Source organism: Ictalurus furcatus, chromosome 1, assembly GCF_023375685.1.
Source record: "Ictalurus furcatus strain D&B chromosome 1, Billie_1.0, whole genome shotgun sequence".
Classification (NCBI taxonomy): Eukaryota; Metazoa; Chordata; class Actinopteri; order Siluriformes; family Ictaluridae; genus Ictalurus; species Ictalurus furcatus.
Window position 1 is genome coordinate 4,497,401 of NC_071255.1, and position 22,016 is coordinate 4,519,416.

A 22,016-nucleotide genomic window follows, 5' to 3' on the forward strand; every position below is an offset into this window, starting at 1 on the left:
GTGTTCATCTGGGGATAACCAATTTGAATAGAAGGCACAGGGATGCAGTTTAGGAGGATTTCCATGGCTCCATAACAAAGGGTATCCAACTCCAGCACAAAAGGTAATGAGGGATCAGGATGATGAAGATTAGGAACACTGGTGAAGCAATTCTTCAGTTTTCTGAAAGCTTAGATGTCTTTTTCAGTCCACCTGAGGGTCATGGGTTTTTGAGAGGCCAATGGCGTTGCCACTGAAATAAAACCCCTGAGGAATTGACAGTAGATATTTTTGACACCCAGAAATCTGTGCAGATATTAGTGGTGTTTGTTTTCGGCGATGCAGTTACAGCATCCACCTTGAATTTCTCCATCTCTACTCCATGATGTAGCATGGAACAACTCCAAGATGTAGCGAAGCAATGTAGCTACTCCAAGATATAGCCAAATAACCTGATTGAAGAGTGGGGAAACTTACGCTTTTCTAACTTGAAAAAAGAGGTTATTTCCAGCAAGTTCTCAAGCATTTTCAAACATGTTGCATATGCTCCATTTCCAAGAGTGAAAAACTAAAGCTTATTAACTATGCTATTAGACATAACTACAATGTGTACAATGTGTACTGGCCAGAGTTTGTTCTAAAACATGGTCTTCCATTCATCTCTTTCTTAAATCTAAATGAGGATGCATGCACTGCACAAATAAAGCTTAGTGCAAAATGTTTAACACAAAGTCAAGGTCATGAGGAGGCAGCTCAGAAAATATAGCCTTGCTGAAAACATCTGCAAGGTCAAGACAAGGTTTAGGATTATCTACCTTTTTCTGGGTGAGAGAGAGAAGGGTGTGAAAACAAAATTAGCTTGGTCTTCATGCTCTAATCAAGTAATATGTTTTAATGGCTAGTTTGATTATCTGATTGGGAGAGAGTGAGTCATCCCGGCATGAAAACTCTGTTTACAGTGTATCATTGAGACCCTGGTGAAACACCTTTGGGCCAGTTCGCTCCATCGCTTTCTACCGTTAGTGTTCAGGTGACTGTTTACCTTCAGACCTTCATCTCACCTGCGACGTTTCTGGAGATTGGATGAATTTCACGAAATTCTTTCTCAAACTGTCTTAAAGGTTTGTTGTGGCGACAACTGGTCAAACATGGAAGAAGCACAGATGAGCACTCTTCCGAATAGTGGCAAGATCACCAAACTGATTTTATCTACATCTCTGGGGTACAGAGACAGATGTCAGGTTGAGCGATATGAGGTTGAAACAGATTTATATCCGGGTTTACCTGGGGTGTTTCATGCTCATGCCCAGGTGAGATCTTCTAAATAGCTGAGATTTAATGAAGCTGCCAAGCATGAGAACCTAACTTGAGACGTGAGGCAGAACATAGATTGTATACTTTCGCTGGATCCATGTTACTAGGCGAAGCCTTCAGACATGACTCAGGGAAGTTGTTTGGACCAATGTGCTGGAGATTTAGTAACAATATAGTCCACAATCCAAAACTTAAAGAAGAAAGAACAAGACAGCATCAGACACAGAGATTACAATATTTCGAAATCCAAAGAGCAAATTCAAAGAGCAGTTGAAAGTCCAGGCAAGATTCAAACATGACAATAATGACTATTTTCATGATCCAAAGGATAATGCAAATGAGTGAACAGGAAATAAAAAACAGGGGTAATACACAAAAGACAAAACCATATACAACGACTCAGAAATTATATGAAAGGTAATCAAATAAGGCTTCACATAAAATATCTGACATGTAGGAAGTGAGCAGGAAATGAGCAAGACAACAAAAGAAGTGTCTCTAGAATTCAGGAGAGGGTGCACTCTAGTGGTGTGGCGGTGACCTGTACGAGACTGATTGGCCAAAAAAATTTGAGAGCACACGTTTTCAGACAATTTTAAAATACAACATGAATAGTCTCCTCATAGAAAATGTCACAATATTAAACATTCCGCTTTTCTTTTTTTTTATCAAGAAAGTATAATGTATTAAGATGAGCACACTAATATAAACCTTGCAGGCAAAACTACCAGAGTTATAGAAAAATGTTCTAACAATCATATTAGAGAATTCTGCAGTGCTGAGGTAATATTTGTATTAATCACATATTAGATCAGTTGGCTGCTTGTCTTCGTTATGCTAAGCCACATAGCTTACCTCTCTCCAGAAAGAATATTACCACATATCTCATTACCACAAGTTTCCTTAAAATTCAGGAAAGGTCAGTGTGTGGAAAAATAAACACAAGCTAGGCACTTTTGCATAAAAGAACATTAGCTACTAGCTGGGCAAATTAATCAAGTGCAAAAACACCATGCATGTCTCCACACAGCCCCTTTACTTGTCACAAAAACAGAAGTGCGAAAAACAGAGACCTCAAACACCAGCATCTCATTTCAGTTTTGGCTTTGATCCCCAAACGACTATTATCGAATTTTGTAAGTATACGGTGGCAGTGTTGTCCCAGCTGCTTGTGCTTATTATTTGAATCGTTTTTTTATCTGCAATGTAAATGCTAAACGCGAGGTGTTATTAATTTTCATAACTATTGTATACATTAATCTTTATCTTCATTTCTTCTCGGGTTTGTCTTCACAGCTAAGACTTTCACATTTATTTTCATACTCTGCACTTCAGCAGTTTACTGACTCATTTGTTGAGCTGATACTTTCTTAATGCTACAGAAACGTGTGGTGCGCAAAACAGTTCAACATCACAGATGGTTTACACAGCCTTACATATTGGTTTATTACATTTGTTCCCCTTTTTTCTCTTACCCCTGCAGTACTGTTTAGTGTTTGATGGTGAATGGCAACGATGTCGAACATGAGCGGTGGTCTTGGGGAGGTCACAACATCCAGGTGAGGACACATTAAATTCCAAATATTAAAAGGCAGTCGAATGCACTTTTAATGGAAATCATATGTTCTTTGCTGATATAAAATTGTATATATTCATGTATTGCAATTGTAATTGTATTGCTTTTTGTGTACTGGAGTGTTTTGTCAAGTGTAAATGACTCTGAGGTGTTTGTGTAGAACAATTTGAGTAATTATGAGCTAATATGAGATCGACAATATATATCTACATCCTCTGCATGAAACCAGATGATTAATTCTGCTCTCTATAAGATATGGAAAAGCTTTATTTCCCTCAATATTTGCTAATAACTAATAACACAATCATTAGCATCACATTTTTGTAATAATGCAGGTATGAATATGAACAGTTCATTACATTATTGTATACACTATTGTGTGTGGTATGTATACATTATACACCTTTTTCAACTAATCACTTGCAATGAAGGATTAAAAAAATACAGTAACGATATTGATAAGCCCATAATGATAATCAAGGCTTGTGCTTTTCTTTCTTCTTCAAGAAAAAATCAAAGTCACATAAAATCTCTAATGACTGCTAACTAGTTTTGTTATAAGCCTTTCATAAATTCCTCATGCACGGCTTATAAAGGTGTTATTAACGCCTCATTTAGGCGCCCATTAAAAGTGTCACCAAAACAAAGTCAACATCCTTCTTGTATTTATCTACTTCATGAATTTGTTTGCCCTATACAAATGATGGAATTTATTGAAAGGCATGTGGTAGAATTAATACATATTAATATTAATAAATATCTTAAAACTAGTTTTAAATTTTTATCATTTTAAAGATTTTCAGGGAAGAAAGTGAAATTTATATAATTTAAAAAAAAAGAAAAAAAAAAGTAAAAGAAAAAAGGTTTCAAATTTTGACAATCAAGATAATAGCCAAATATAAAACCCAGTCTGTTGAAGTGACTATTTAACAAACAAGCATTTGAGTCGATTTCCTGGGCTCTTCTTACAGATTATGCATATGAGCAATATCTAGATCACACCTCTGAGATTGGAAGATTTTTTCTAGAGTTTATTAATAGCGTATGAATATAAATTGGTCCCCAAGATAACAATGTGTCTCGTTAAGATGCTGTCTCCTCCAAGGTACTCCATCTTAAAATGATTTTAAATAGATGATACTCTTGATTAATTAATAGTGCCATATGTCATATTTAATAATGCCCTTGAATTTGATAATTTTTGATAGTTTTTGAGTGTATTTACAGCCCAAAAACCAGCCTGTTTTACTTAATCTCCAATCTGCACGTGTAACTCGCCATATCTGAATAGTGCTTAAGTCTGTAGTTATGTCTGAGATCTGAATACGGATGTGCACAATTCTCCAGTAATTCTCATGTAGTAACTCTCTCCTTAGTGTTTTCAGCACAACAGAATATGATTACTCTGATGTTGTGTCTTCTCAACCGTGTGAGTATGGAAGGATTGCAAGCCATATTCTCCCTGTGCTCTACTCCCTGTTCTTCGTGGTGGGCTTCCTGGGCAACATGCTGGTGCTGTGGGTGATCTTGATGGGCTCACAGATGAAAAGCATGACTGATGTGTCTCTCCTGAACCTGGCCATCGCTGACCTTCTACTAATCTTCTCTCTTCCCTTCCTGGCTCACTACGCCAAGGATACCTGGGTTTTTGGTGGAGCCATGTGCACTCTGGTCCTCAGCGTGTACTACATTGGATTTTACGCCGGCATTTTCTTTATTGTGTTGATGAGCATCGACAGATACTTGGCTATCGTCCATGCTGTGTTCGCCTTGAGAATCCGAACCAAGGCTTTTGGGATTTTAGCCAGCCTGGTAGTCTGGATTATAGCTACTGCAGCATCATTTCCTGAGTTACGTTATCTTGGAGTTGAAGAAAATGGGACTGAAGTAGTTTGCAGTGCTTATCCAAAAAATCAAGAAAGTCACAACATTGTGAGAAGTGCAGCTTTCTTTAAAATGAATGTTTTGGGAATGCTAATTCCACTGAGTATTGTGGGATTTTGCTACTCAATGGTCCTACAGAAGCTTCAGACTGTTCGTAAATCAGGGAAATTGGCCATTCGTCTTGTTGCTGTGGTCATGGTGGTGTTCTTCTGCTGTTGGATACCGTACAACATTGCAGCATTCCTCAAAGCACTGGAACTGAAGCGTATCCTGCCTCCAGAGTGTGAGCTCAGCAGAAAAATCCAGCTCATGCTGCAAGTCACTGAAGCTATAGCGTACTCACACAGCTGCCTCAATCCATTCCTCTATGTGTTTGTGGGTGAAAAGTTCAGGAGGCACCTTGCAAAGCTCCTCCTGCAGACACCATGCATCCAAGTGCAGTGTATGAAGGACCACATGACCCGGGCCGCAGGCTCAGTGTATTCCCACACCACAAGTGTGGACGAACGCTCATTAGGAGTCTGAATGGAAGAACATGACGTCTTTTTATGTGTATAAATTACTTCCATTTTATGCTGTATGTACTATTGAAAATGTGAGAGCTTCTATTTGTATGTGTTATATATCCCTGCTTTTAGGTAAAGATTACCATAATATGCTCTTTTTCAAAAAAATGTTTTGTACACTTGTTGTCTCAGCATCATAGCTTTACCTTGTGTATCTTTAATATGTATTTTCCTCCCGTAAATGTAACTTTAACAAAGGTATATAGTACATAATTGGACAATAATTAAGCCTGGAATATACTTGCTTTTAACTACATATACTCATATGCAAGATAGCTGCCAAATGTTTGTTTGGAGCATTGTTTGTGCAGGTCCTTAGTTTTCTGCTAGGTGACCATTTGGTGCAAAACCAGGGTAAATAGTGGGGGTAGTGTAGCATCTTGTGGCCTGCATTCTTATGTATTATTCTAGACAGATACTGAGTACTAATACATTTTTCTATTACAATAATAAAACATTAAAAATAATAATTCTTATGTTGCCAAAAGAAATGTCTATCTTCTCTACCCATCTTCTGGTTCCTCGAGATTAGTAAAAACTTTAGCTCAACATAGCTCAAGCCAAAAAATCACAATGACAGTGGAAAGTGGAATATTGTGTTTTGCATTGCTGTTCATGAAATCGCCAAGTTCGACTTGGAAATCTGACAGACAGGGATTTCTTTTGGCTCTGATGTGCCATCTATTTGATGTTGCTTTAATCCCCTCCATTACATAAGAATACATAAGAAAGATGTGCTTCAAAAGGAATACATAATACATAATATAAGAATAAGAATACATAAGATATGCTTCTTCTTATTATAATACATAATAAGAATATATAAGATATGCTTCTACATGAACATTTCTAAGTAAAAGTTACATCCTAAAAGATACCAAAGGTGTATGCAGCAAGGAATGGTCCAGTTTAGTGCCTTTTTTCTGACAGTGGATGTGTTTATGGACCTTATCATATTCAAGTCAGCATGGTCTCAAAATTATGACTGAATAATACTGAACAAGAGTACTTTTATTAGAGCTCATCAAAGGTAAAACTACAAACACAATCCCTTCCCCAAGTACTTCCTTTCCCTATAAAAATAGCTGATATGAATTCCCCTAAATGTTTTATATGATTACATATGGTTCTTAGTTTTCATCTTCATGAAATTCTGCAAATGGCCTTAGAATGAAAATGGAAATGTGTATACTGTTTATATGTTCTATGTACACTTTATGGTCAAATGTATCTGGACACCTGACCAGTCAACCATCCATCTATCCATTTTCCAATCCAGCTTATCCTACACAGGGTCACAGGGGAGCCTGGAGCCAATGCTGTGGATCTGGGTGCACAAGGCTGGGGGCAACCTGGACGAGATGCCAACCCATCAGAGGACAGACACCTGACCATCACACCCATATGCAATTCTTCCCCAAACTGTTGCCACAAAATTGGAAGCACACAATTGTCTAGAATGTCTTTGTATGCTGTACCTTTGTTAGTTTCCCTTCACTGGATTTAAAGGCTCAAACCTGTTCCAGCATGACAATGCCACTTTGTGCAAAGCGAGATCCATGAAGACATGGTTTGCCAAAGTTGGAGTGGAAGAACTTGAGTGGTCTGCACAGAACCCTGACCTCAATCCCACTGAACACTTTTGGGATGAACTGGAATGCCAACTGCACACCAGGCCTCCTTACGCAACATCAGTGCCTGACCTCAGTAGGTTCTTGTAGCTGAATGAACACAAATCCTCACTGCTATGCTCCAAAAACTAGGTGAAAGCCTTTGCAGAACAGTGTAGGTTTTTAATAACAGCAAAGGTACGCAAATGTGAAATACACACATCTGAAATACAAACATGCTTGAATGAGATAATCAAATAGAATATATGGCTCTGGCATACATAATAGCAATTGAAAGACCATTAAATGCTCTAAAATGTGTGTTTTGTAATGAAAATGAATGGCATGTTGAAAGGTAATAAGGTCAGTATGGACTGTAAAATACAGTAAAATCAATGAATCTCTAAACTGTTAATGAACGTGTAGATGGTAAGTAGGGTCAAATGAAATTGTAGAGTAAAATATGTTTTGGACTGTTTTGAGCTGATTTATCCATACAGGGTTAAAATTACCTGGCAAAGCTCAATGATGCAATTGATTTGTGACCATAATACAAGGGTTAAAAAGCATTAAAAGTGAGAGCTCACCTGGCTTGATGTAGATTTAACCTCTAACATACTGTACTCAAGGTTCCTGTGATCTGTAAGAATTAGGAATGGGTGTTTTCCCCTTCCCAGCCAATGTAGCCATTCCTCTAGTGCAGCTTTTATTGCCAATAACTTTTGGTTTCCGTCATCATAATTGTGTTCAGCTGGGGATAACATACTTGAATAGAAGACAGGGAAGCAGTTGAGGAGGATTTCCATGACTCCATAACAAAAGATGGTGAGGGATCAGAATAACAAAGGATGGGAGGCACTGGTGAGGTAATTCTTCAGTTTTCTGAATGCTTGGGTGGATTTTGCAGTCCACTTGAGGGTCTTTGGTTTTCCCTTAAGGCGGTAGGTCAATGGAGCAGCTGCTGAGCTGAAACCTCTGATGAATTGACAATATGAAATTTTAAAACCAAGAAATCTCTGCAGTTCTTATTGACGCAAGGTTGTGGCCATGCAGTTACAGCATCCACCTTGGTTTTCTCCATCTCTACTCCATGATTTAGCATGGAACTACTCCAAGATATAGCCAAGGAACTTGATTTAAGGGTGGTGAAATTGACACTTTTCTGATATAACAAAGATCCAGCAGGTTCTCAAGCACTTTTCAAACATTTTGCATGTGCTCCATGTCTAAGTGTGAAAATTTCTGAGTATAATCAGTGTAAACAATGTCAAGTTGGTTGCTGAATCCCTGAGGACTTCATTTACAAGGGTGTGAAAAACCAAAGCCTATTAACTAGTTCATTAGACATAACTAAATAAGTGTAGTGGCCAGAGTTTGTTCTAAACATGGTCTTCCATTCACCTCCTTCTTAAATCCAGATGAGGTTTTATGTACTGCATAAATGAAGCATAGTGAAAACTTTTAGTTTAGAGTCAGGGTCATGAGGAGGCAGCTCTGAAAATTTAGCCTGGCTGAAAACAGCGAAATATAGGAATATTTATCTGTTATTCATCAGGAATATCTACCTTTTCTGGGCCTCTTTTTTTGGGACCTTCACCAATTAAACGATAGGTACTTACAATCAGTAACAATTGCAAAACCTTCATGTGTAACCCACTTATTTTCAAAACCAACCAGATTTCCTGTAGCTTGATAGAAAGCAAAATCAACACTTACACAGGATGTTGCTAGCACTTAAAGTGAATAAACAACATAAATGTCTTCTCCTTCAGCTGTAAGCTTACAGGATGTCTAAATCGCTAGCTTCTTGCCTGATAATAAAATTTGTTAGGGTACATTTAACTTTTTTCCCCCTTGGAGTATTTGAATCCACAAATGAATAAAGCCTTTGTAAATATGAAATCTATTCTTCTAAGTACACTACAAATCAGATTGAATAACGGTCTTAGCCAGTAGTTGCAAAATGTATGAAAAACATTATCAATATCATTGCAGAATCATGACTGAAATGTTTGGGTTACAGTGTTACTGGTGGGCATAATGCTGTTCAAGATTCTCCACTGAAGGTCACCACAGTGTTTTGGTAGGTGGTAAAACACCACACAGCAGCCTCCAAGAAAGTGACAAACCATCAAGATCAGAGAGATGAGCGCTCCATTTGGTATCTCATCTCCCATGTACGTTAGGTCTCCAAAGTGCATGATTTTTTACACATGCTTCATACATAACCTTCTTGTCAGCTGCTGAAAAAGGCAGCTCCTCCAAAGACCTGAGTGAGAGCAGTTGTCTCTCTGTATTCACAAGTCTCTCCACCAGCAAGAGCAGAAAACACAAAAGTGATGAGATTTTGGGGCATGGAGGCTTTAAGTATTAAACAGCTTTCCAGCTGCTCTTTATGTTTTGACCCCTGCCAACTCAGACAAGCCAGATCTCCATTCTCCCTCACTCACATCAATTAGGTGAATAACCTTATTCAGTCCCTCTCTAGAAAACGCTCCAGTGACCCCACTAGAGTGTAATGCTCAACAAGAACACCACTGAGATTACACAAACAAAGGGGATTACTAACCTTTCTAAATATTGTATATCTAGGTACTCTGGAACAAAACAGACCACGGCAAACTGTTATCAAACACCCAGCATGTATTATACATATGATACATGTGCAATAACTCCCCATAGTTTTTGCACATATATCATATGTATATTAGGTGAATTGTTAGAATTGTTTCATATTTCCAAATAAATAGATTATGACCCAGAAATTAATGTAGTGCGCTTCACAAAAGTTATAATAAATGTATAAATAAACAGATTTGTCACGTATTTTACGTAATGAAGGTTAGGACAGATGCAAGTGCAGATAAGAGTTTATTTAGAGAGAGACAGGCAGACAAATCCAAAACAGGAGACAAGAGTGAGGTCAGGAAATGGGTCAGGCGATTGGCAAACAGGCATAAACTGGGCAAGGCTAGAATCAAGAACGAGAAACAAGAAACAAGGTCAAAGAACATGAAACTAAACGAGGAACAGGGTACTAATGCTTCATACGGTTATAACACTCCACACTATGCGAAGTGCAAAGAGACACGAGGGGTTAAATGACAAATAATCAGGGGTGAAGCACAAGACAGCTGAAAACAATGAGGGACACACATACAGGAAAAAACCAGTGACAATACCGGGGTGGAGTCAGGACCAACCATAACAAAAGCACGTGTCCAAAGTAAACAAAGTCATTGTCACTGAAGACCCAAAACCGTGCGTTCGCTAAGAGCTTGCAAATCGAGCTTTGGGTCTCCAAGCAAGCTGCATGCTACAGCGCCAGCTCGAGGGGAAATTGTGACAAGATTGAGATCCACAAATACATGTTAGGAGTTTCACAAGAAAAGAATTGAATTCACAAATAAATAAAATGAGATTTGCAAATTATATATATATATATATATATATATATATATATATATATATATATATATATATATATATATATATATATATAAAGTAGTGAGTGTAAAGCTTGTGTAAGAGTGTAAATTTGCTGTCCCTTCAAAGTAACTCAACACACAGCCATTAATGTCTAAACCGCTGGCAACAAAAGTAAGTACACCCCTAAGTGAAAATGTCCAAATTGGGCCCAATTAGCCATTTTCCCTCCCTGGTGTCATGTGACTTGTTAGTGTTACAAGGTCTCAGGTGTGAATGGGGAGCAGGTGTGTTAAATTTGGTGTCATCGCTCTCACACTCCCTCATACTGGTCACTGGAAGTTCAACATGGTACCTCATGGCAAAGAACTCTCTGAGGATCTGAAAAAAAGAATTGTTGCTCTACATAAAGATGGCCTAGGCTATAAGAAGATTGCCAAGACCCTGACACTGAGCTGCAGCATGGTGGCCAAGACCATACAGCGGTTTAACAGGACAGGTTCCACTCAGAACAGGCCTCGCCATGGTCGACCAAAGAAGTTGAGTGTCAGTTCATTGAGGGAACCATGAATGCCAACATGCACTGTGACATACTGAAGCAGAGCATGATCCCAGCATGTATCCCAGCATGATAACGACCCCAAACACACCTCCAAGACGACCACTGCCTTGCTAAAGAAGCTGAGGGTGAAGGTGATGGACTGGCCAAGGATGTCTCCAGACCTAAACCCTATTGAGCATCTGTGGGGCATCCTCAAACGGAAGGTGGAGATACACAAGGTCTCTAACATCCACCAGCTCCGTGATGTCGTCATGGAGGAGTGGAAGAGGACTCCAGTGGCAACCTGTGAAGCTCTGCTGAACTCCATGCCCAAGAGGGTTAAGGCACTGCTGGAAAATTATGGTGGCCACACAAAATATTGACACTTTGGGCCCAATTTGGACATTTTCACTCAGGGGTGTACTCACTTTTGTTGCCAGCGGTTTAGACATTAATGGCTGTGTGTTGAGTTATTTTGAGGGGACAGCAAATTTACACTGTTATACAAGCTGTACAGTCACTATTTTACATTGTAGCAAAGTGTCATTTCTTCAGTGTGGTCACATGAAAAGATATAATCAAATATTCACAAAAATGTGAGGGGTGTACTCACATATATATATTCTCTTGTGGATCGCATGCTGAAAATTTGTGGTTTGCTGCGCGCATTTGTGAGTTTTGAAACATTTCTAGCATCGAATGCACACAAATCCACAAATATCTGTAATCCACCCACCATTTTCTCAGGCCAATCAGATAACCGCCACATTGTGCTGAGTAATAGTGGCATGTTCTTGCTCCAACCAATCAGGTTATATTTTACAGGAATGGAGTCATACTGTACCAGACTCGCGTGTATTATCTAACAGAATCATTGTAACAACATCTAAAAGAAAACCAGCAATGTTACTGTTCATAAATGCACTGTTATTATAGATGTCTAGTGGTCTGATGGCTCAGTGACTGACTGAGTCACTGATTCATTAAGGATTCGTAACTGGTAACTCCTATGGTCTGTGAATCTTTTAGAATGATTTGTTTAGAGAATGCAAAAATGAGTATTTTTAACCCGAGAATTGGACGACGCTGGTCGCGCTGTGTTTTGACATGCATTTACTGTAAAATCACAAGTCAGGTTTTGCCGTGGATTCGGTAGCGATGCAGGAAACACTGGTGAATACACAAATATTCCCTTAAAATAAAGAATTTATGACCCATAATGTTGCTTGTTTTCTTTTAGATGTTGTTACAATGATGCTGTAAGATGGTTAGATCCACTCTTCTGTCACGATTCCTCCTAATCAGCCATGTTGGAGAGCCTTAATAGTATGAGAGTTCAATGTAATATGACTCTGTTCCTGTCCTGATTGTAAAAAAGGAAAGGGAAGAATGTAAAAACAAAAAAGGAAAAGTATTCCATATATAGGCAGCAATCACCAAGGAGTCAAGAAAAAGGGGAAGAAATCCATGTTACTAGGTGAAGCCTTCTATAACAAACATGACTCAGGGAAGTTCTTAGGATATTTATATGTGCTGGAGATTTTTTAACAATATTGTCGACAATCCAAAGCTTAAAGTACAAAGATGCCGCTGTCAAACAAAGATATTAAAATATTTCAAAGAATAGTAATAATAATCCAAAGAGCAAATTCAAAGAATAGTGGGCCAGGCCAGGCAAGATTCAAACATGACAATATTCACAATTTTCAAGATCCAATGGATAATGCAAATGAGTAAGCAGGAAAAAAGCAAGGGTCATACACAAAAGGCAAAACCGGATAAAACGGCTCAGAATTTACACAAAAGGTAATCTGGTAAGGCTTATGGGCAAGTCTTTGGGTTAAATGTTTGTGACCATGGTATCCACACTATCCGAAATCACATCCTGTGACAGTACCTACTTCATTTGATTCAGTACCCATAGCTTGGCCATTGATACAGTTTGTTCTGATCAGTATGATAACGATAATGAGTCTTTACTGATCACATATACAGCACAGTGAAATTCTCTTCTTCGCATACCCCAGCATGTCAGGAAGCTGGGGTCAGAGCGCATGATCAACCATGATACAGCACCCCTAGAGCAGAGAGGGTTAAGGGTAGGGATGCACCAATACCGATACCAGTACTCAGGTGTTGGCCCGATACTGTGCTCATGTACTCATACTCGTACTTGTAAAACTACCCCGAGACAACCACACCGATACCACTTTAGGACAACGTGACATAGCCTAGCCTCTCGTCAGTTGAGCAGGTAGTTGGAAGAGGAGCAATGTCAGCAATTTGGAGATATTTTAAGATAAGTGATGATGATAAAAGTAGAGCAGACTGCAAACTATGCTCTGCTAAACTGTCAAGAGGAAGGGTAAAAAATAGCCAATTTGACACATGCAATTTGATTAAACATCTAAAGAACAAACATAACGTCGAGTGCAAAGAGTTTGCTAATGCTAGTGTAAGAGGGGTTAAGGAGAACTCGCGAAGGTCCAATGTCTAAATGGGTTCGAATAATGCAGGCATACACACGTCGAAATAAAGCTTTTACTAACTTTACTGTCAGAGCTACATTTCCTCGTGGATCACTGACATGAACTTTTTTGCGCTCTCCCCTTGCACATGTCCCCCGTCCCCAACATGAACTCAGTATGTCACTCGCACAAGCGCAACAGCACTAATTCTCATACTCAACACAATTATACTGAAATATAAATGACTCATAAAATAAATTTGCTTAATCGCACATAAACATTTAAAATAAAATAAAGCATTTAAAACTCTTATACAAAATATAAAACAGAGAAATAAATCTCACACTAGCAGCGGGAAACAGCAACAACCAACTTTGCAGCAAACGCTGGAGAAGCGAGAGAAAATGTCCAGAGACAACCCACGGGCAGTAAAAATAACAGAAGCTCTTACCCAGTTCATTGCTCTTGATGACCAACTGTTGTCAGTTGTAGATAATCCAGGATTTCGTCATCTTCTTGGTGTACTTGAGCCGAAGTATGAGATTCCCAGCCATCACCACATTACAGATATCGCATTACCAAAGCTGCATAACTTGAAAAAGCACACCAGGAACCTCTCGCAGGACATTTCGGCCTTTAGCTTCACCACTGATATTTAGACTAGCAGTGTCAGCCCAATGTCTCTTATACGTTTAATAGCACAGTGGATTGATGAGGATTTTACTCCCCAGAGAGTCGTTTTACAAGCAACGCAGTTTAGGGATTCGCACACTGGCCAAGCCATAGCAGGTGAATTTGAGGACATGCTTCAGACGTAGGGCATTCCGAAAAGTGTGAAGTACTCATATCAGTACTTGGTATCTGCAAGTACCCAAATGTAACTACTTGTACTTGTACTTGGTCTGAAAAAAAAGTGGTATCGGTGCATCCCTAGTTACGGGCCTTGCTCAAGGGCAGTTTGGGGCTTGAACCCCCGACCTTCCGATCAGTAACCCAGAGCTTTATCCTCAAGTGGTATAAGTGGTAAGAATACAATCCTGATGTACTATGCACTGTGGATTCTGACAGTTCTTCCATGCCAGTCCCATCAACTTATGGGGTAGCGCAGTATCCACAGTGTCCAGTGGTTCCATACTGCAAAATCTCGCCGGAAGCAGTAGGTCATCTGGGTATTTCTCGCCTACTGTTTTATGCATACTGAGAATTCGGACATACTACTCATTTGGTGTACTGCTTTTCACCTACTGTGTATTTGGACACAGCCCATAAGCTTCATATAGTAAGTATATTTGTGACAACAAAAGAAGAGTCTCAAGAAAAAAAATTTCAGACATTAAAATACAATATAAATGTTAACAGTCTCCTCACAGAAAATGTCACAAGACACATTTTTTTTTATCTCTCTGTCATGAAAGGTTACTGATTGAGAAAGTATAGCGTATTATGATGAGCACATTAATATAAACCTTGGAGCCAGAGCTGCTGTTATAGAAATTTCTATTATAGAACACTTTCTGATCATCAAAGTGATGATCATTTCCGCTATATAATTTGTATTACTCACATATTAGATCAGTTGGCTGCTTGTCTTCGTTATGCTAAGCCACATAGCTTACCTCTCTCCAGAAAGAATATTACCACATATCTCATTACCACAAGTTTCCTTAAAATTCAGGAAAGGTCAGTGTGTGGAAAAATAAACACAAGCTCAGCGCTTTTGCATAGAAGAACATTAGCTACTAGCTGGGCAAATTAATCAAGTGCAAAAACACCATGCATGTCTCCACACAGCCCCTTTACTTGTCACAAAAACAGAAGTGCGAAAAACAGAGACCTCAAACACCAGCATCTCATTTCAGTTTTGGCTTTGAGCCCCAAACGACTATTATCGAATTTTGTAAGTATACGGTGGCAGTGTTGTCCCAGCTGCTTGTGCTTATTATTTGAATCATTTTTTATCTGCAATGTAAATGCTAATGCGATGTGTTATTAATTTTCATAACTATTGTATACATTAATCTTTATCTTTGTGTCTTCTCGGGTTTGTCTTCACAGCTAAGACTTTCACATTTATTTTCATACTCTGCACTTCAGCAGTTTACTGACTCATTTGTTAAGCTGATACTTTCTTAATGCTACAGAAACGTGTGGTGCGCAAAACAGTTTCAGCCTTACATAGTGGTTTATTACATTTGTTCCCCCTTTTTTTCTGTATCTTTTACCCCTGCAGGACTGTTTGATGCTGAATAGCAACGATGTCGAACATGAGCGGTGGTCTTGGGGAGGTCACAACATCCAGGTGAGGACACATTAAATTCCAAATATTAAAAGGCAGTCGAATGCACTTTTAATGGAAATCATATGTTCTTTGCTGATATAAAATTGTAGATATTCATGTATTCCAATTGTAATTGTAATTGTATTGCTTTTTTGTGTACTGGAGTGTTTTGTCAAGTGTAAATGACTCTGAGGTGTTTGTGTAGAACAATTTGAGTAATTATGAGCTAATATGAGATCGACAATATATATCTACATCCTCTGCATGAAACCAGATGATTAATTCTGCTCTCTATAAGATATGGAAAAGCTTTATTTCCCTCAATATTTGCTAATAACTAATAACACAATCATTAGCATCACATTTTTGTAATAATGCAGGTATGAATATGAACAGTTCATTACATTACTGTATACACTATTGTGTGTGGTATGTATAATCACTTGCAATGAAGGATAAAAAAAAAAAAATACAGTAACGATATTGATAAGCCCATAATGATAATCAAGGCTTATGTTTTTCCTTCTTCTTCAAGAAAAATCAGATAAAGTCACATAAAATCTCTAATGTCTGCTGACAAGTTTTGTTATAAGCCTTTCATAAATTCCTCATGCACGGATTATAAAGGTGTTATTAACGCCCAATTGAGGCGCTCCCATTAAAAACAAAGTGTATATCCTTCCTGTATTTATCTACATCATCTACTTCAAGAAAAAAAGGTTTCAAACTTTGACAATCAAGATAACAGCCAAATATAAAACCCAGCGACTATTTAATAAACAAGCATTTGAATCGATTTCCTGGGCTCTTCTTACAGAATATGCAAATGAGCTATATCTAGATCACATCTGTGAGATTGACAGATTTTTTTTCTTGAGTTTATTAAGAGCATATAGACCACCACCTTTAAAAGCAAGCACTCATTTTTAACAAAGAAAAATACATCAGGGATATTAAATGTGGATTGAAGAAGCTTTTTTTTTTCCATTTCCAGTCAAATGTAAAAAAAAATTAAAAATAAAATAAAAATAAAAAATACTATGTAAAATAAAAGCTAAAGGAAGTTTAAAAATGAAAAATAAATGAAGACATATATGATGATATGATTGAGAACATAGCAAGCAGTAAAATTAACAGGAATCTGTCATACTGCCGATATATTGCCGCATAAATAGAACTAGTTCTAATTAGCACATTAAACGCTGCAAATTTGATTTAACAATATGGCTTCCACATTTATTTTTCAGCAACTTATAAAATAGCACTTGATCCCACGTACTATTATTTTCAGACCAATGTTTTGCTTAATTATATAATACATTTAAAAATAAATAAATAAAAATATACTATGGTTTAAAGGATAAGTTGACCTAGTACTCATTTGCTATGCCACTGGTAACACTTTAAGCATTGTTCATTTTATAATACAAAATAATTGGTCCAGAAGATAACAATGTGTCTTGTTAAGATGCTGTCTCCTCCAAGGTACTCCATCTTAAAATGATTTTAAAATGGATGATACTCTTAATTAATTAATAGTGCCATATTTCATTTTTTAATAATGTCCTTGAATGGCATTTTATAGTTAAAAAAAAAAAAATTGAGTGTATTTCCAGCCCAAAACTTAAATTTCAGCATGATATAGGAAACCGAGCCTGTTTTACTTAAACTCCAATCTGCACATGTAACTCGCCATATCTGAATAGTGCTTAAGTCTGTAGTTATGTCTGAGATCTGAATACGGATGTGCACAATTCTCCAGTAATTCTCATGTAGTAACTCTCTCCTTAGTGTTTTCAGCACAACAGAATATGATTACTCTGATGTTGTGTCTTCTCAACCGTGTGAGTATGGATACCATTCAAGACGTTTTCTCCCTGTGCTCTACTCCCTGTTCTTCGTGGTGGGCTTCCTGGGCAACATGCTGGTGCTATGGGTGATCCTGAGAGGCGCTCAGATGAAAAGCATGACTGATGTGTCTCTCCTGAACCTGGCCATCGCTGACCTTCTACTAATCTTCTCTCTCCCCTTCCTGGCTCACTACGCCAGGGATACCTGGGTTTTTGGTAGAGCCATGTGCACTCTGGTCCTCAGCGTGTACTACATTGGATTTTACGCCGGCATTTTCTTTATTGTGCTGATGAGCATCGACAGATACTTGGCTATTGTCTATTCTGTGTTTGCCTTGAGAATCCGAACGAAGGCTTATGGGATTTTAGCCAGCCTGGTAGTCTGGATTATAGCTATTGCAGCATCATTTCCTGAGCTGCTGTATCTTGGAGTTGAAGAGACTGGGACTGAAGTAGTTTGCAGTGCTTATCCAAAAAATAAAAGCCACAATGATATGAGAAGTGCAGCTTTCTTTAAAATGAATGTTTTGGGAATGCTGATTCCGCTGAGTATCGTAGGATTTTGTTACTCAATGGTTCTCCGGAAGCTTCAGACCCTTCGTACTTACAAGAAACTGGCTATTCGTCTTGTCATTATAGTTATGGTGGTGTTCTTCTGCTGTTGGATACCGTACAACATTGCAGCATTCCTCAAAGCACTGGAACTGAAGCTTATCCTGCCTCCAGGGTGTGAGCTCAGCAAAACAATCCAGCTCATGCTGCAAGCCACTGAAGCCGTGGCGTACTCACACAGCTGCCTCAATCCATTCCTCTACGTGTTTGTGGGTGAAAAGTTCAGGAGGCACCTCACCAGGCTCTTGCGCCAGACACCATGCTTCCAAGTGCAGTTTATGAAGCGCTACATGACCCAGGCCACAGGCTCGGTGTATTCACAGACCACAAGTGTGGAAGAACGTTCAGTTGCCATGTAAATGTAGAAGAAAATGAAATCATCTTATTTTACATGTCAACTTATAAATGCTCATTCGGTTTATATATACTGGTGAAAACTTCTTTTTGCATGTGTCTCTGCATTTAGGTAATTAAAGAATACCATACCATGCACCTAAATGGTGCATTTTCTTTTCATTGGGGTGGTAGCCAAATGTACTTTCCACCTAGAAATGTGAATATACTGAATCATCTATTTTAAGGTAGATTTAAAGTACATAATTGGACTTTAATTATATTTTAGAGTAAAGCCTGGATTATGGATGAAGGTTATGCTGCATTCTGAATGGTCAAGGTTTTCAGAGGACTCCCGCACCCTCATTTTATGTGTACTGGTGAAAATGAGAGAAATTATATTTGTATGTTTTATATATACATGCTTGCGTCTAAGTAAAAACAGATAACCATACCATGCTCTGTTGTTAAACGTTTTGTACACGCAAACTTCAAGTTGTGTTAGAATACCTTTTTATGCAAGAGCCAGCTGTAGAATATAAATAAGATGGTGTGTTGGTTAATTAGTAATTTCCTAGTCAATAATGTATGTTCTTCCAATCATATATTTTTAAAAAGAAGTGATAAACACATGAACATCTATGACTTAAACCATTATTTAATGTAGCACAAGGTTATAGTATTATGAGGTTTATAGCTCCATTGAGTCACTTTGGACATGCAATTTAAATAGGTTGATGAGTTGTCGGTTTGTTAGTTCACATATCTTGTTTACATGATTTACGCATGGTCTTGAGATTTCAGAAAGCTCAATGGTCTTTATGTCATTCTGCAAATGGCCTGCGAATGAAAGTGGAAAGGTATGGAAAAGGTTTTATTTATATACATTATATGGCCAAAAGTATGTAGACACCTGACCAGGTGCACCCATATGTGCTTGTTGAACATCCCATTAAAGATTTGGTCCCCATTTGGAAGGCTTTGCACCAGTTTTTGGAACATGACTGTGGGGATTTGCTCATTCAGCTACAAGAACATTAGTGAAGTTGAGCACTCATGTTGGGCAAGAAGACCTGGCATTTGTATACTGTAATGTTACAGTATACAAAGGCATTCTAGATGTCTAATTTTGTGGCAATAGTTTTGGTAAGACTCACATATGGGTCTGTAGGTCCATACACCATTGGACATATTATATATATGTTCGCCATTTTGTAGTATTACAACCTGGAACTGAAATGGACTTAATTGGGATATTAGCCTAATTAACACAACACTGCTGATCACATTTGGAACACCTTATAAGACTGTGAATCATGGAGGTGGTAGCGTCATATTGACACCGTTTATGTTATTTGAATTTTGACAAAATTATAAGTTGCTAGGAAGCCCCTAATTTACTGCAAGCCATTGCCTTTGCAAGCCATTGTCACATACTCTAACTAGTTCAATATTAAGGGTTATTTTGTTCAGATTCATGAAATCTCACTTCATTTCCAGGTTGTAATACTATAAAATGTAGTATCTAGAGGGTTGATTAGTTATGTAAGGCTTTATATGTACGTTATCTCTACATTGTAAATCAAGCTATATACAACTACGTTAAATCTAAAAATGCAGTAAAGTTTTTAATATATTAATTTACTATTCCGAGTTCTTACTAGTAGTGGTGCTTTCTTATAATTTTACTGAGCTCATCCCTATTACACATGGAGTACTTCAATTGTATGTGTAATTCGGATATTTAAATGATATTTCTGAAGAATGATGGAATCTACTTTGAAAAAATTTGTATTATGAAAGGAAAATTAGTTCCTGGTAGTTGATACAGACCAATTCCTGTCTTTTATTCTTGGGGTTACTTGGTAAAAGTATTTTTAAAGGGATGAATTATTGCATGAGTAGGGGGGTTTTACCGGTTTTCTGCTATAGCATTATTCACGGTGTGCATGTACTCATTTATTTCTTATTTGTTGACTTTGATCCTATCTGGAAAAATAACTCTATGCATCTTCTCATTCTCAAACACTTTATATAAATCTATTATATAATCTATTGAATATTTTCTGTTGCCAAAGCAGCTGCATGTGCAAGTTGTCATTTTTTACTGCTTTAAAGGACGGAATAAATAATGATAATTATCTTTAAAATGTGCACCTTTATTCCTTCAGTTTTGTTTGCTGAATTTTCGGCATATAAATGCTGCACATATAAGTGCGAACGCGCACACACACACACACACACACACACACACACACACACACACACACACACAGAGAAAGAGAGAGAACAAGAGAAAGAGAGAGAGGAAACCACATGCCTTGAACAGGAGTCAGCTGATATAAATAAACAGTTTATCACATTTATTCTACATCCTGTGTGTCAAGGAGGAAGCGACCAAGAAGACCAACAGCATCTGACATCATCTTTTCTTCTTAATTACCAATGTCTAACTTCAGACAGTCAAGCATCAAACACTCAACTGCTGCAATACTACTATTAATAGTATTACTAGTACTAGTTATAATATTGACAAGTAAGGTGCTGTTATAGGAAAATAATCAGTGATAGGGAGGTGTTATTCAGCCTTATGCACAGAGGAACCACCACGAAATGAAGTCAGAACAGGACCATGGAGCAATGGAAGAAGGTGCGTGGTTTACATCATGTGGATGGCTGGGTGGGTGTGCATTGCTTACCTGGGGAAGAGATGGCACCAGGATGTACTATGGGTAGAAGGCAAGCTGGCGGAGGAAGTGTGATGCTCTGGGCAATGTTCTTCTGGGAAACCTTGGTTCCTGGCATTCATCTTGAGGATATTTTGACACGTACCACCTACCTAAACCTTGTTGCAGACCACGACTTCATGGCAATGGTATTCCCTGATGTCAATGGCCTCTTTCAGCAGGATAATGCTCCCTGCCACACTGCAAATATTTGTTCAGGAATAGTTTGAGGAACATGACAAAGAGTTCAAGGTGTTGATTTGGCCTCCAAATTCCCCAGATATCAATCTGATTGAGCGTCTGTGTGATGTGCTGGACGAACAAGTCAAATCCATGGAGGCTCCACCTTAAGGACTTTATGGACTAAAAGGATCTTTTGCTAACATCTCGGTGCCAGATACCACAGCAGGGACCTACGCAATAGTACGCAGGTGGTTTTAATGTTATTGATAATCAGTGTATACCTCTGGTAAATCTACTCATAAGTCTAAAAATAAGGGAATCCTATTGAAGCCTTGCTGCTGGTGATTAATGTCACACATTTGATGGCGCAGCAGTTATGAGGTAACACTGCAGTCTGAAATGAGTGCTCAGTTCTTGTAAACCTTTTGTGGGTTTAAATGTAAAGTAATCTGAAAACACGCCTAAGAAGAAGCTGATGCTTTCCTCAGCAGTTTTACAATGTGACGAGCAGTTTTTCAGTTGTAGGTTGCATTTCTATGAACATATCTTGAACTTGAGTGTTTCTAGTTGCATGCAAATCATTCAGCACCAATCACATTTCAGTGCTGATTTTCCGATCCAATTATGGATACAAAAGTCTTGTCACAAAGGATACCCTAGTAAACTGTTG

General features: G+C 38.2%; 1 protein-coding gene, 1 long non-coding RNA gene and 1 pseudogene across 2 annotated transcripts; all 3 read left to right on the plus strand.

Moving 5' to 3' along the window:
- The first annotated feature begins 2,266 nt into the window (after nt 1-2,266).
- LOC128605549 (C-C chemokine receptor type 5-like) lies at nt 2,267-5,800 on the plus strand. The gene is made up of 3 exons (XM_053621112.1): nt 2,267-2,429; nt 2,777-2,852; nt 4,246-5,800. The coding sequence occupies exons 2-3, from the start codon at nt 2,800-2,802 to the stop codon at nt 5,276-5,278; spliced, it is 1,086 nt and encodes a 361-aa protein (XP_053477087.1). The 5' UTR covers nt 2,267-2,429; nt 2,777-2,799; the 3' UTR covers nt 5,279-5,800.
- Nucleotides 5,801-11,832: 6,032 nt separating this feature from the next.
- LOC128615989 (C-C chemokine receptor type 4-like) lies at nt 11,833-20,466 on the plus strand (annotated as a pseudogene).
- LOC128605565 (uncharacterized) lies at nt 15,221-17,521 on the plus strand. Its single transcript, XR_008385575.1, has 3 exons — nt 15,221-15,261; nt 15,595-15,663; nt 17,434-17,521. It is a non-coding gene; the product is annotated as an uncharacterized LOC128605565 (long non-coding RNA).
- Nucleotides 20,467-22,016: the final 1,550 nt, after the last annotated feature.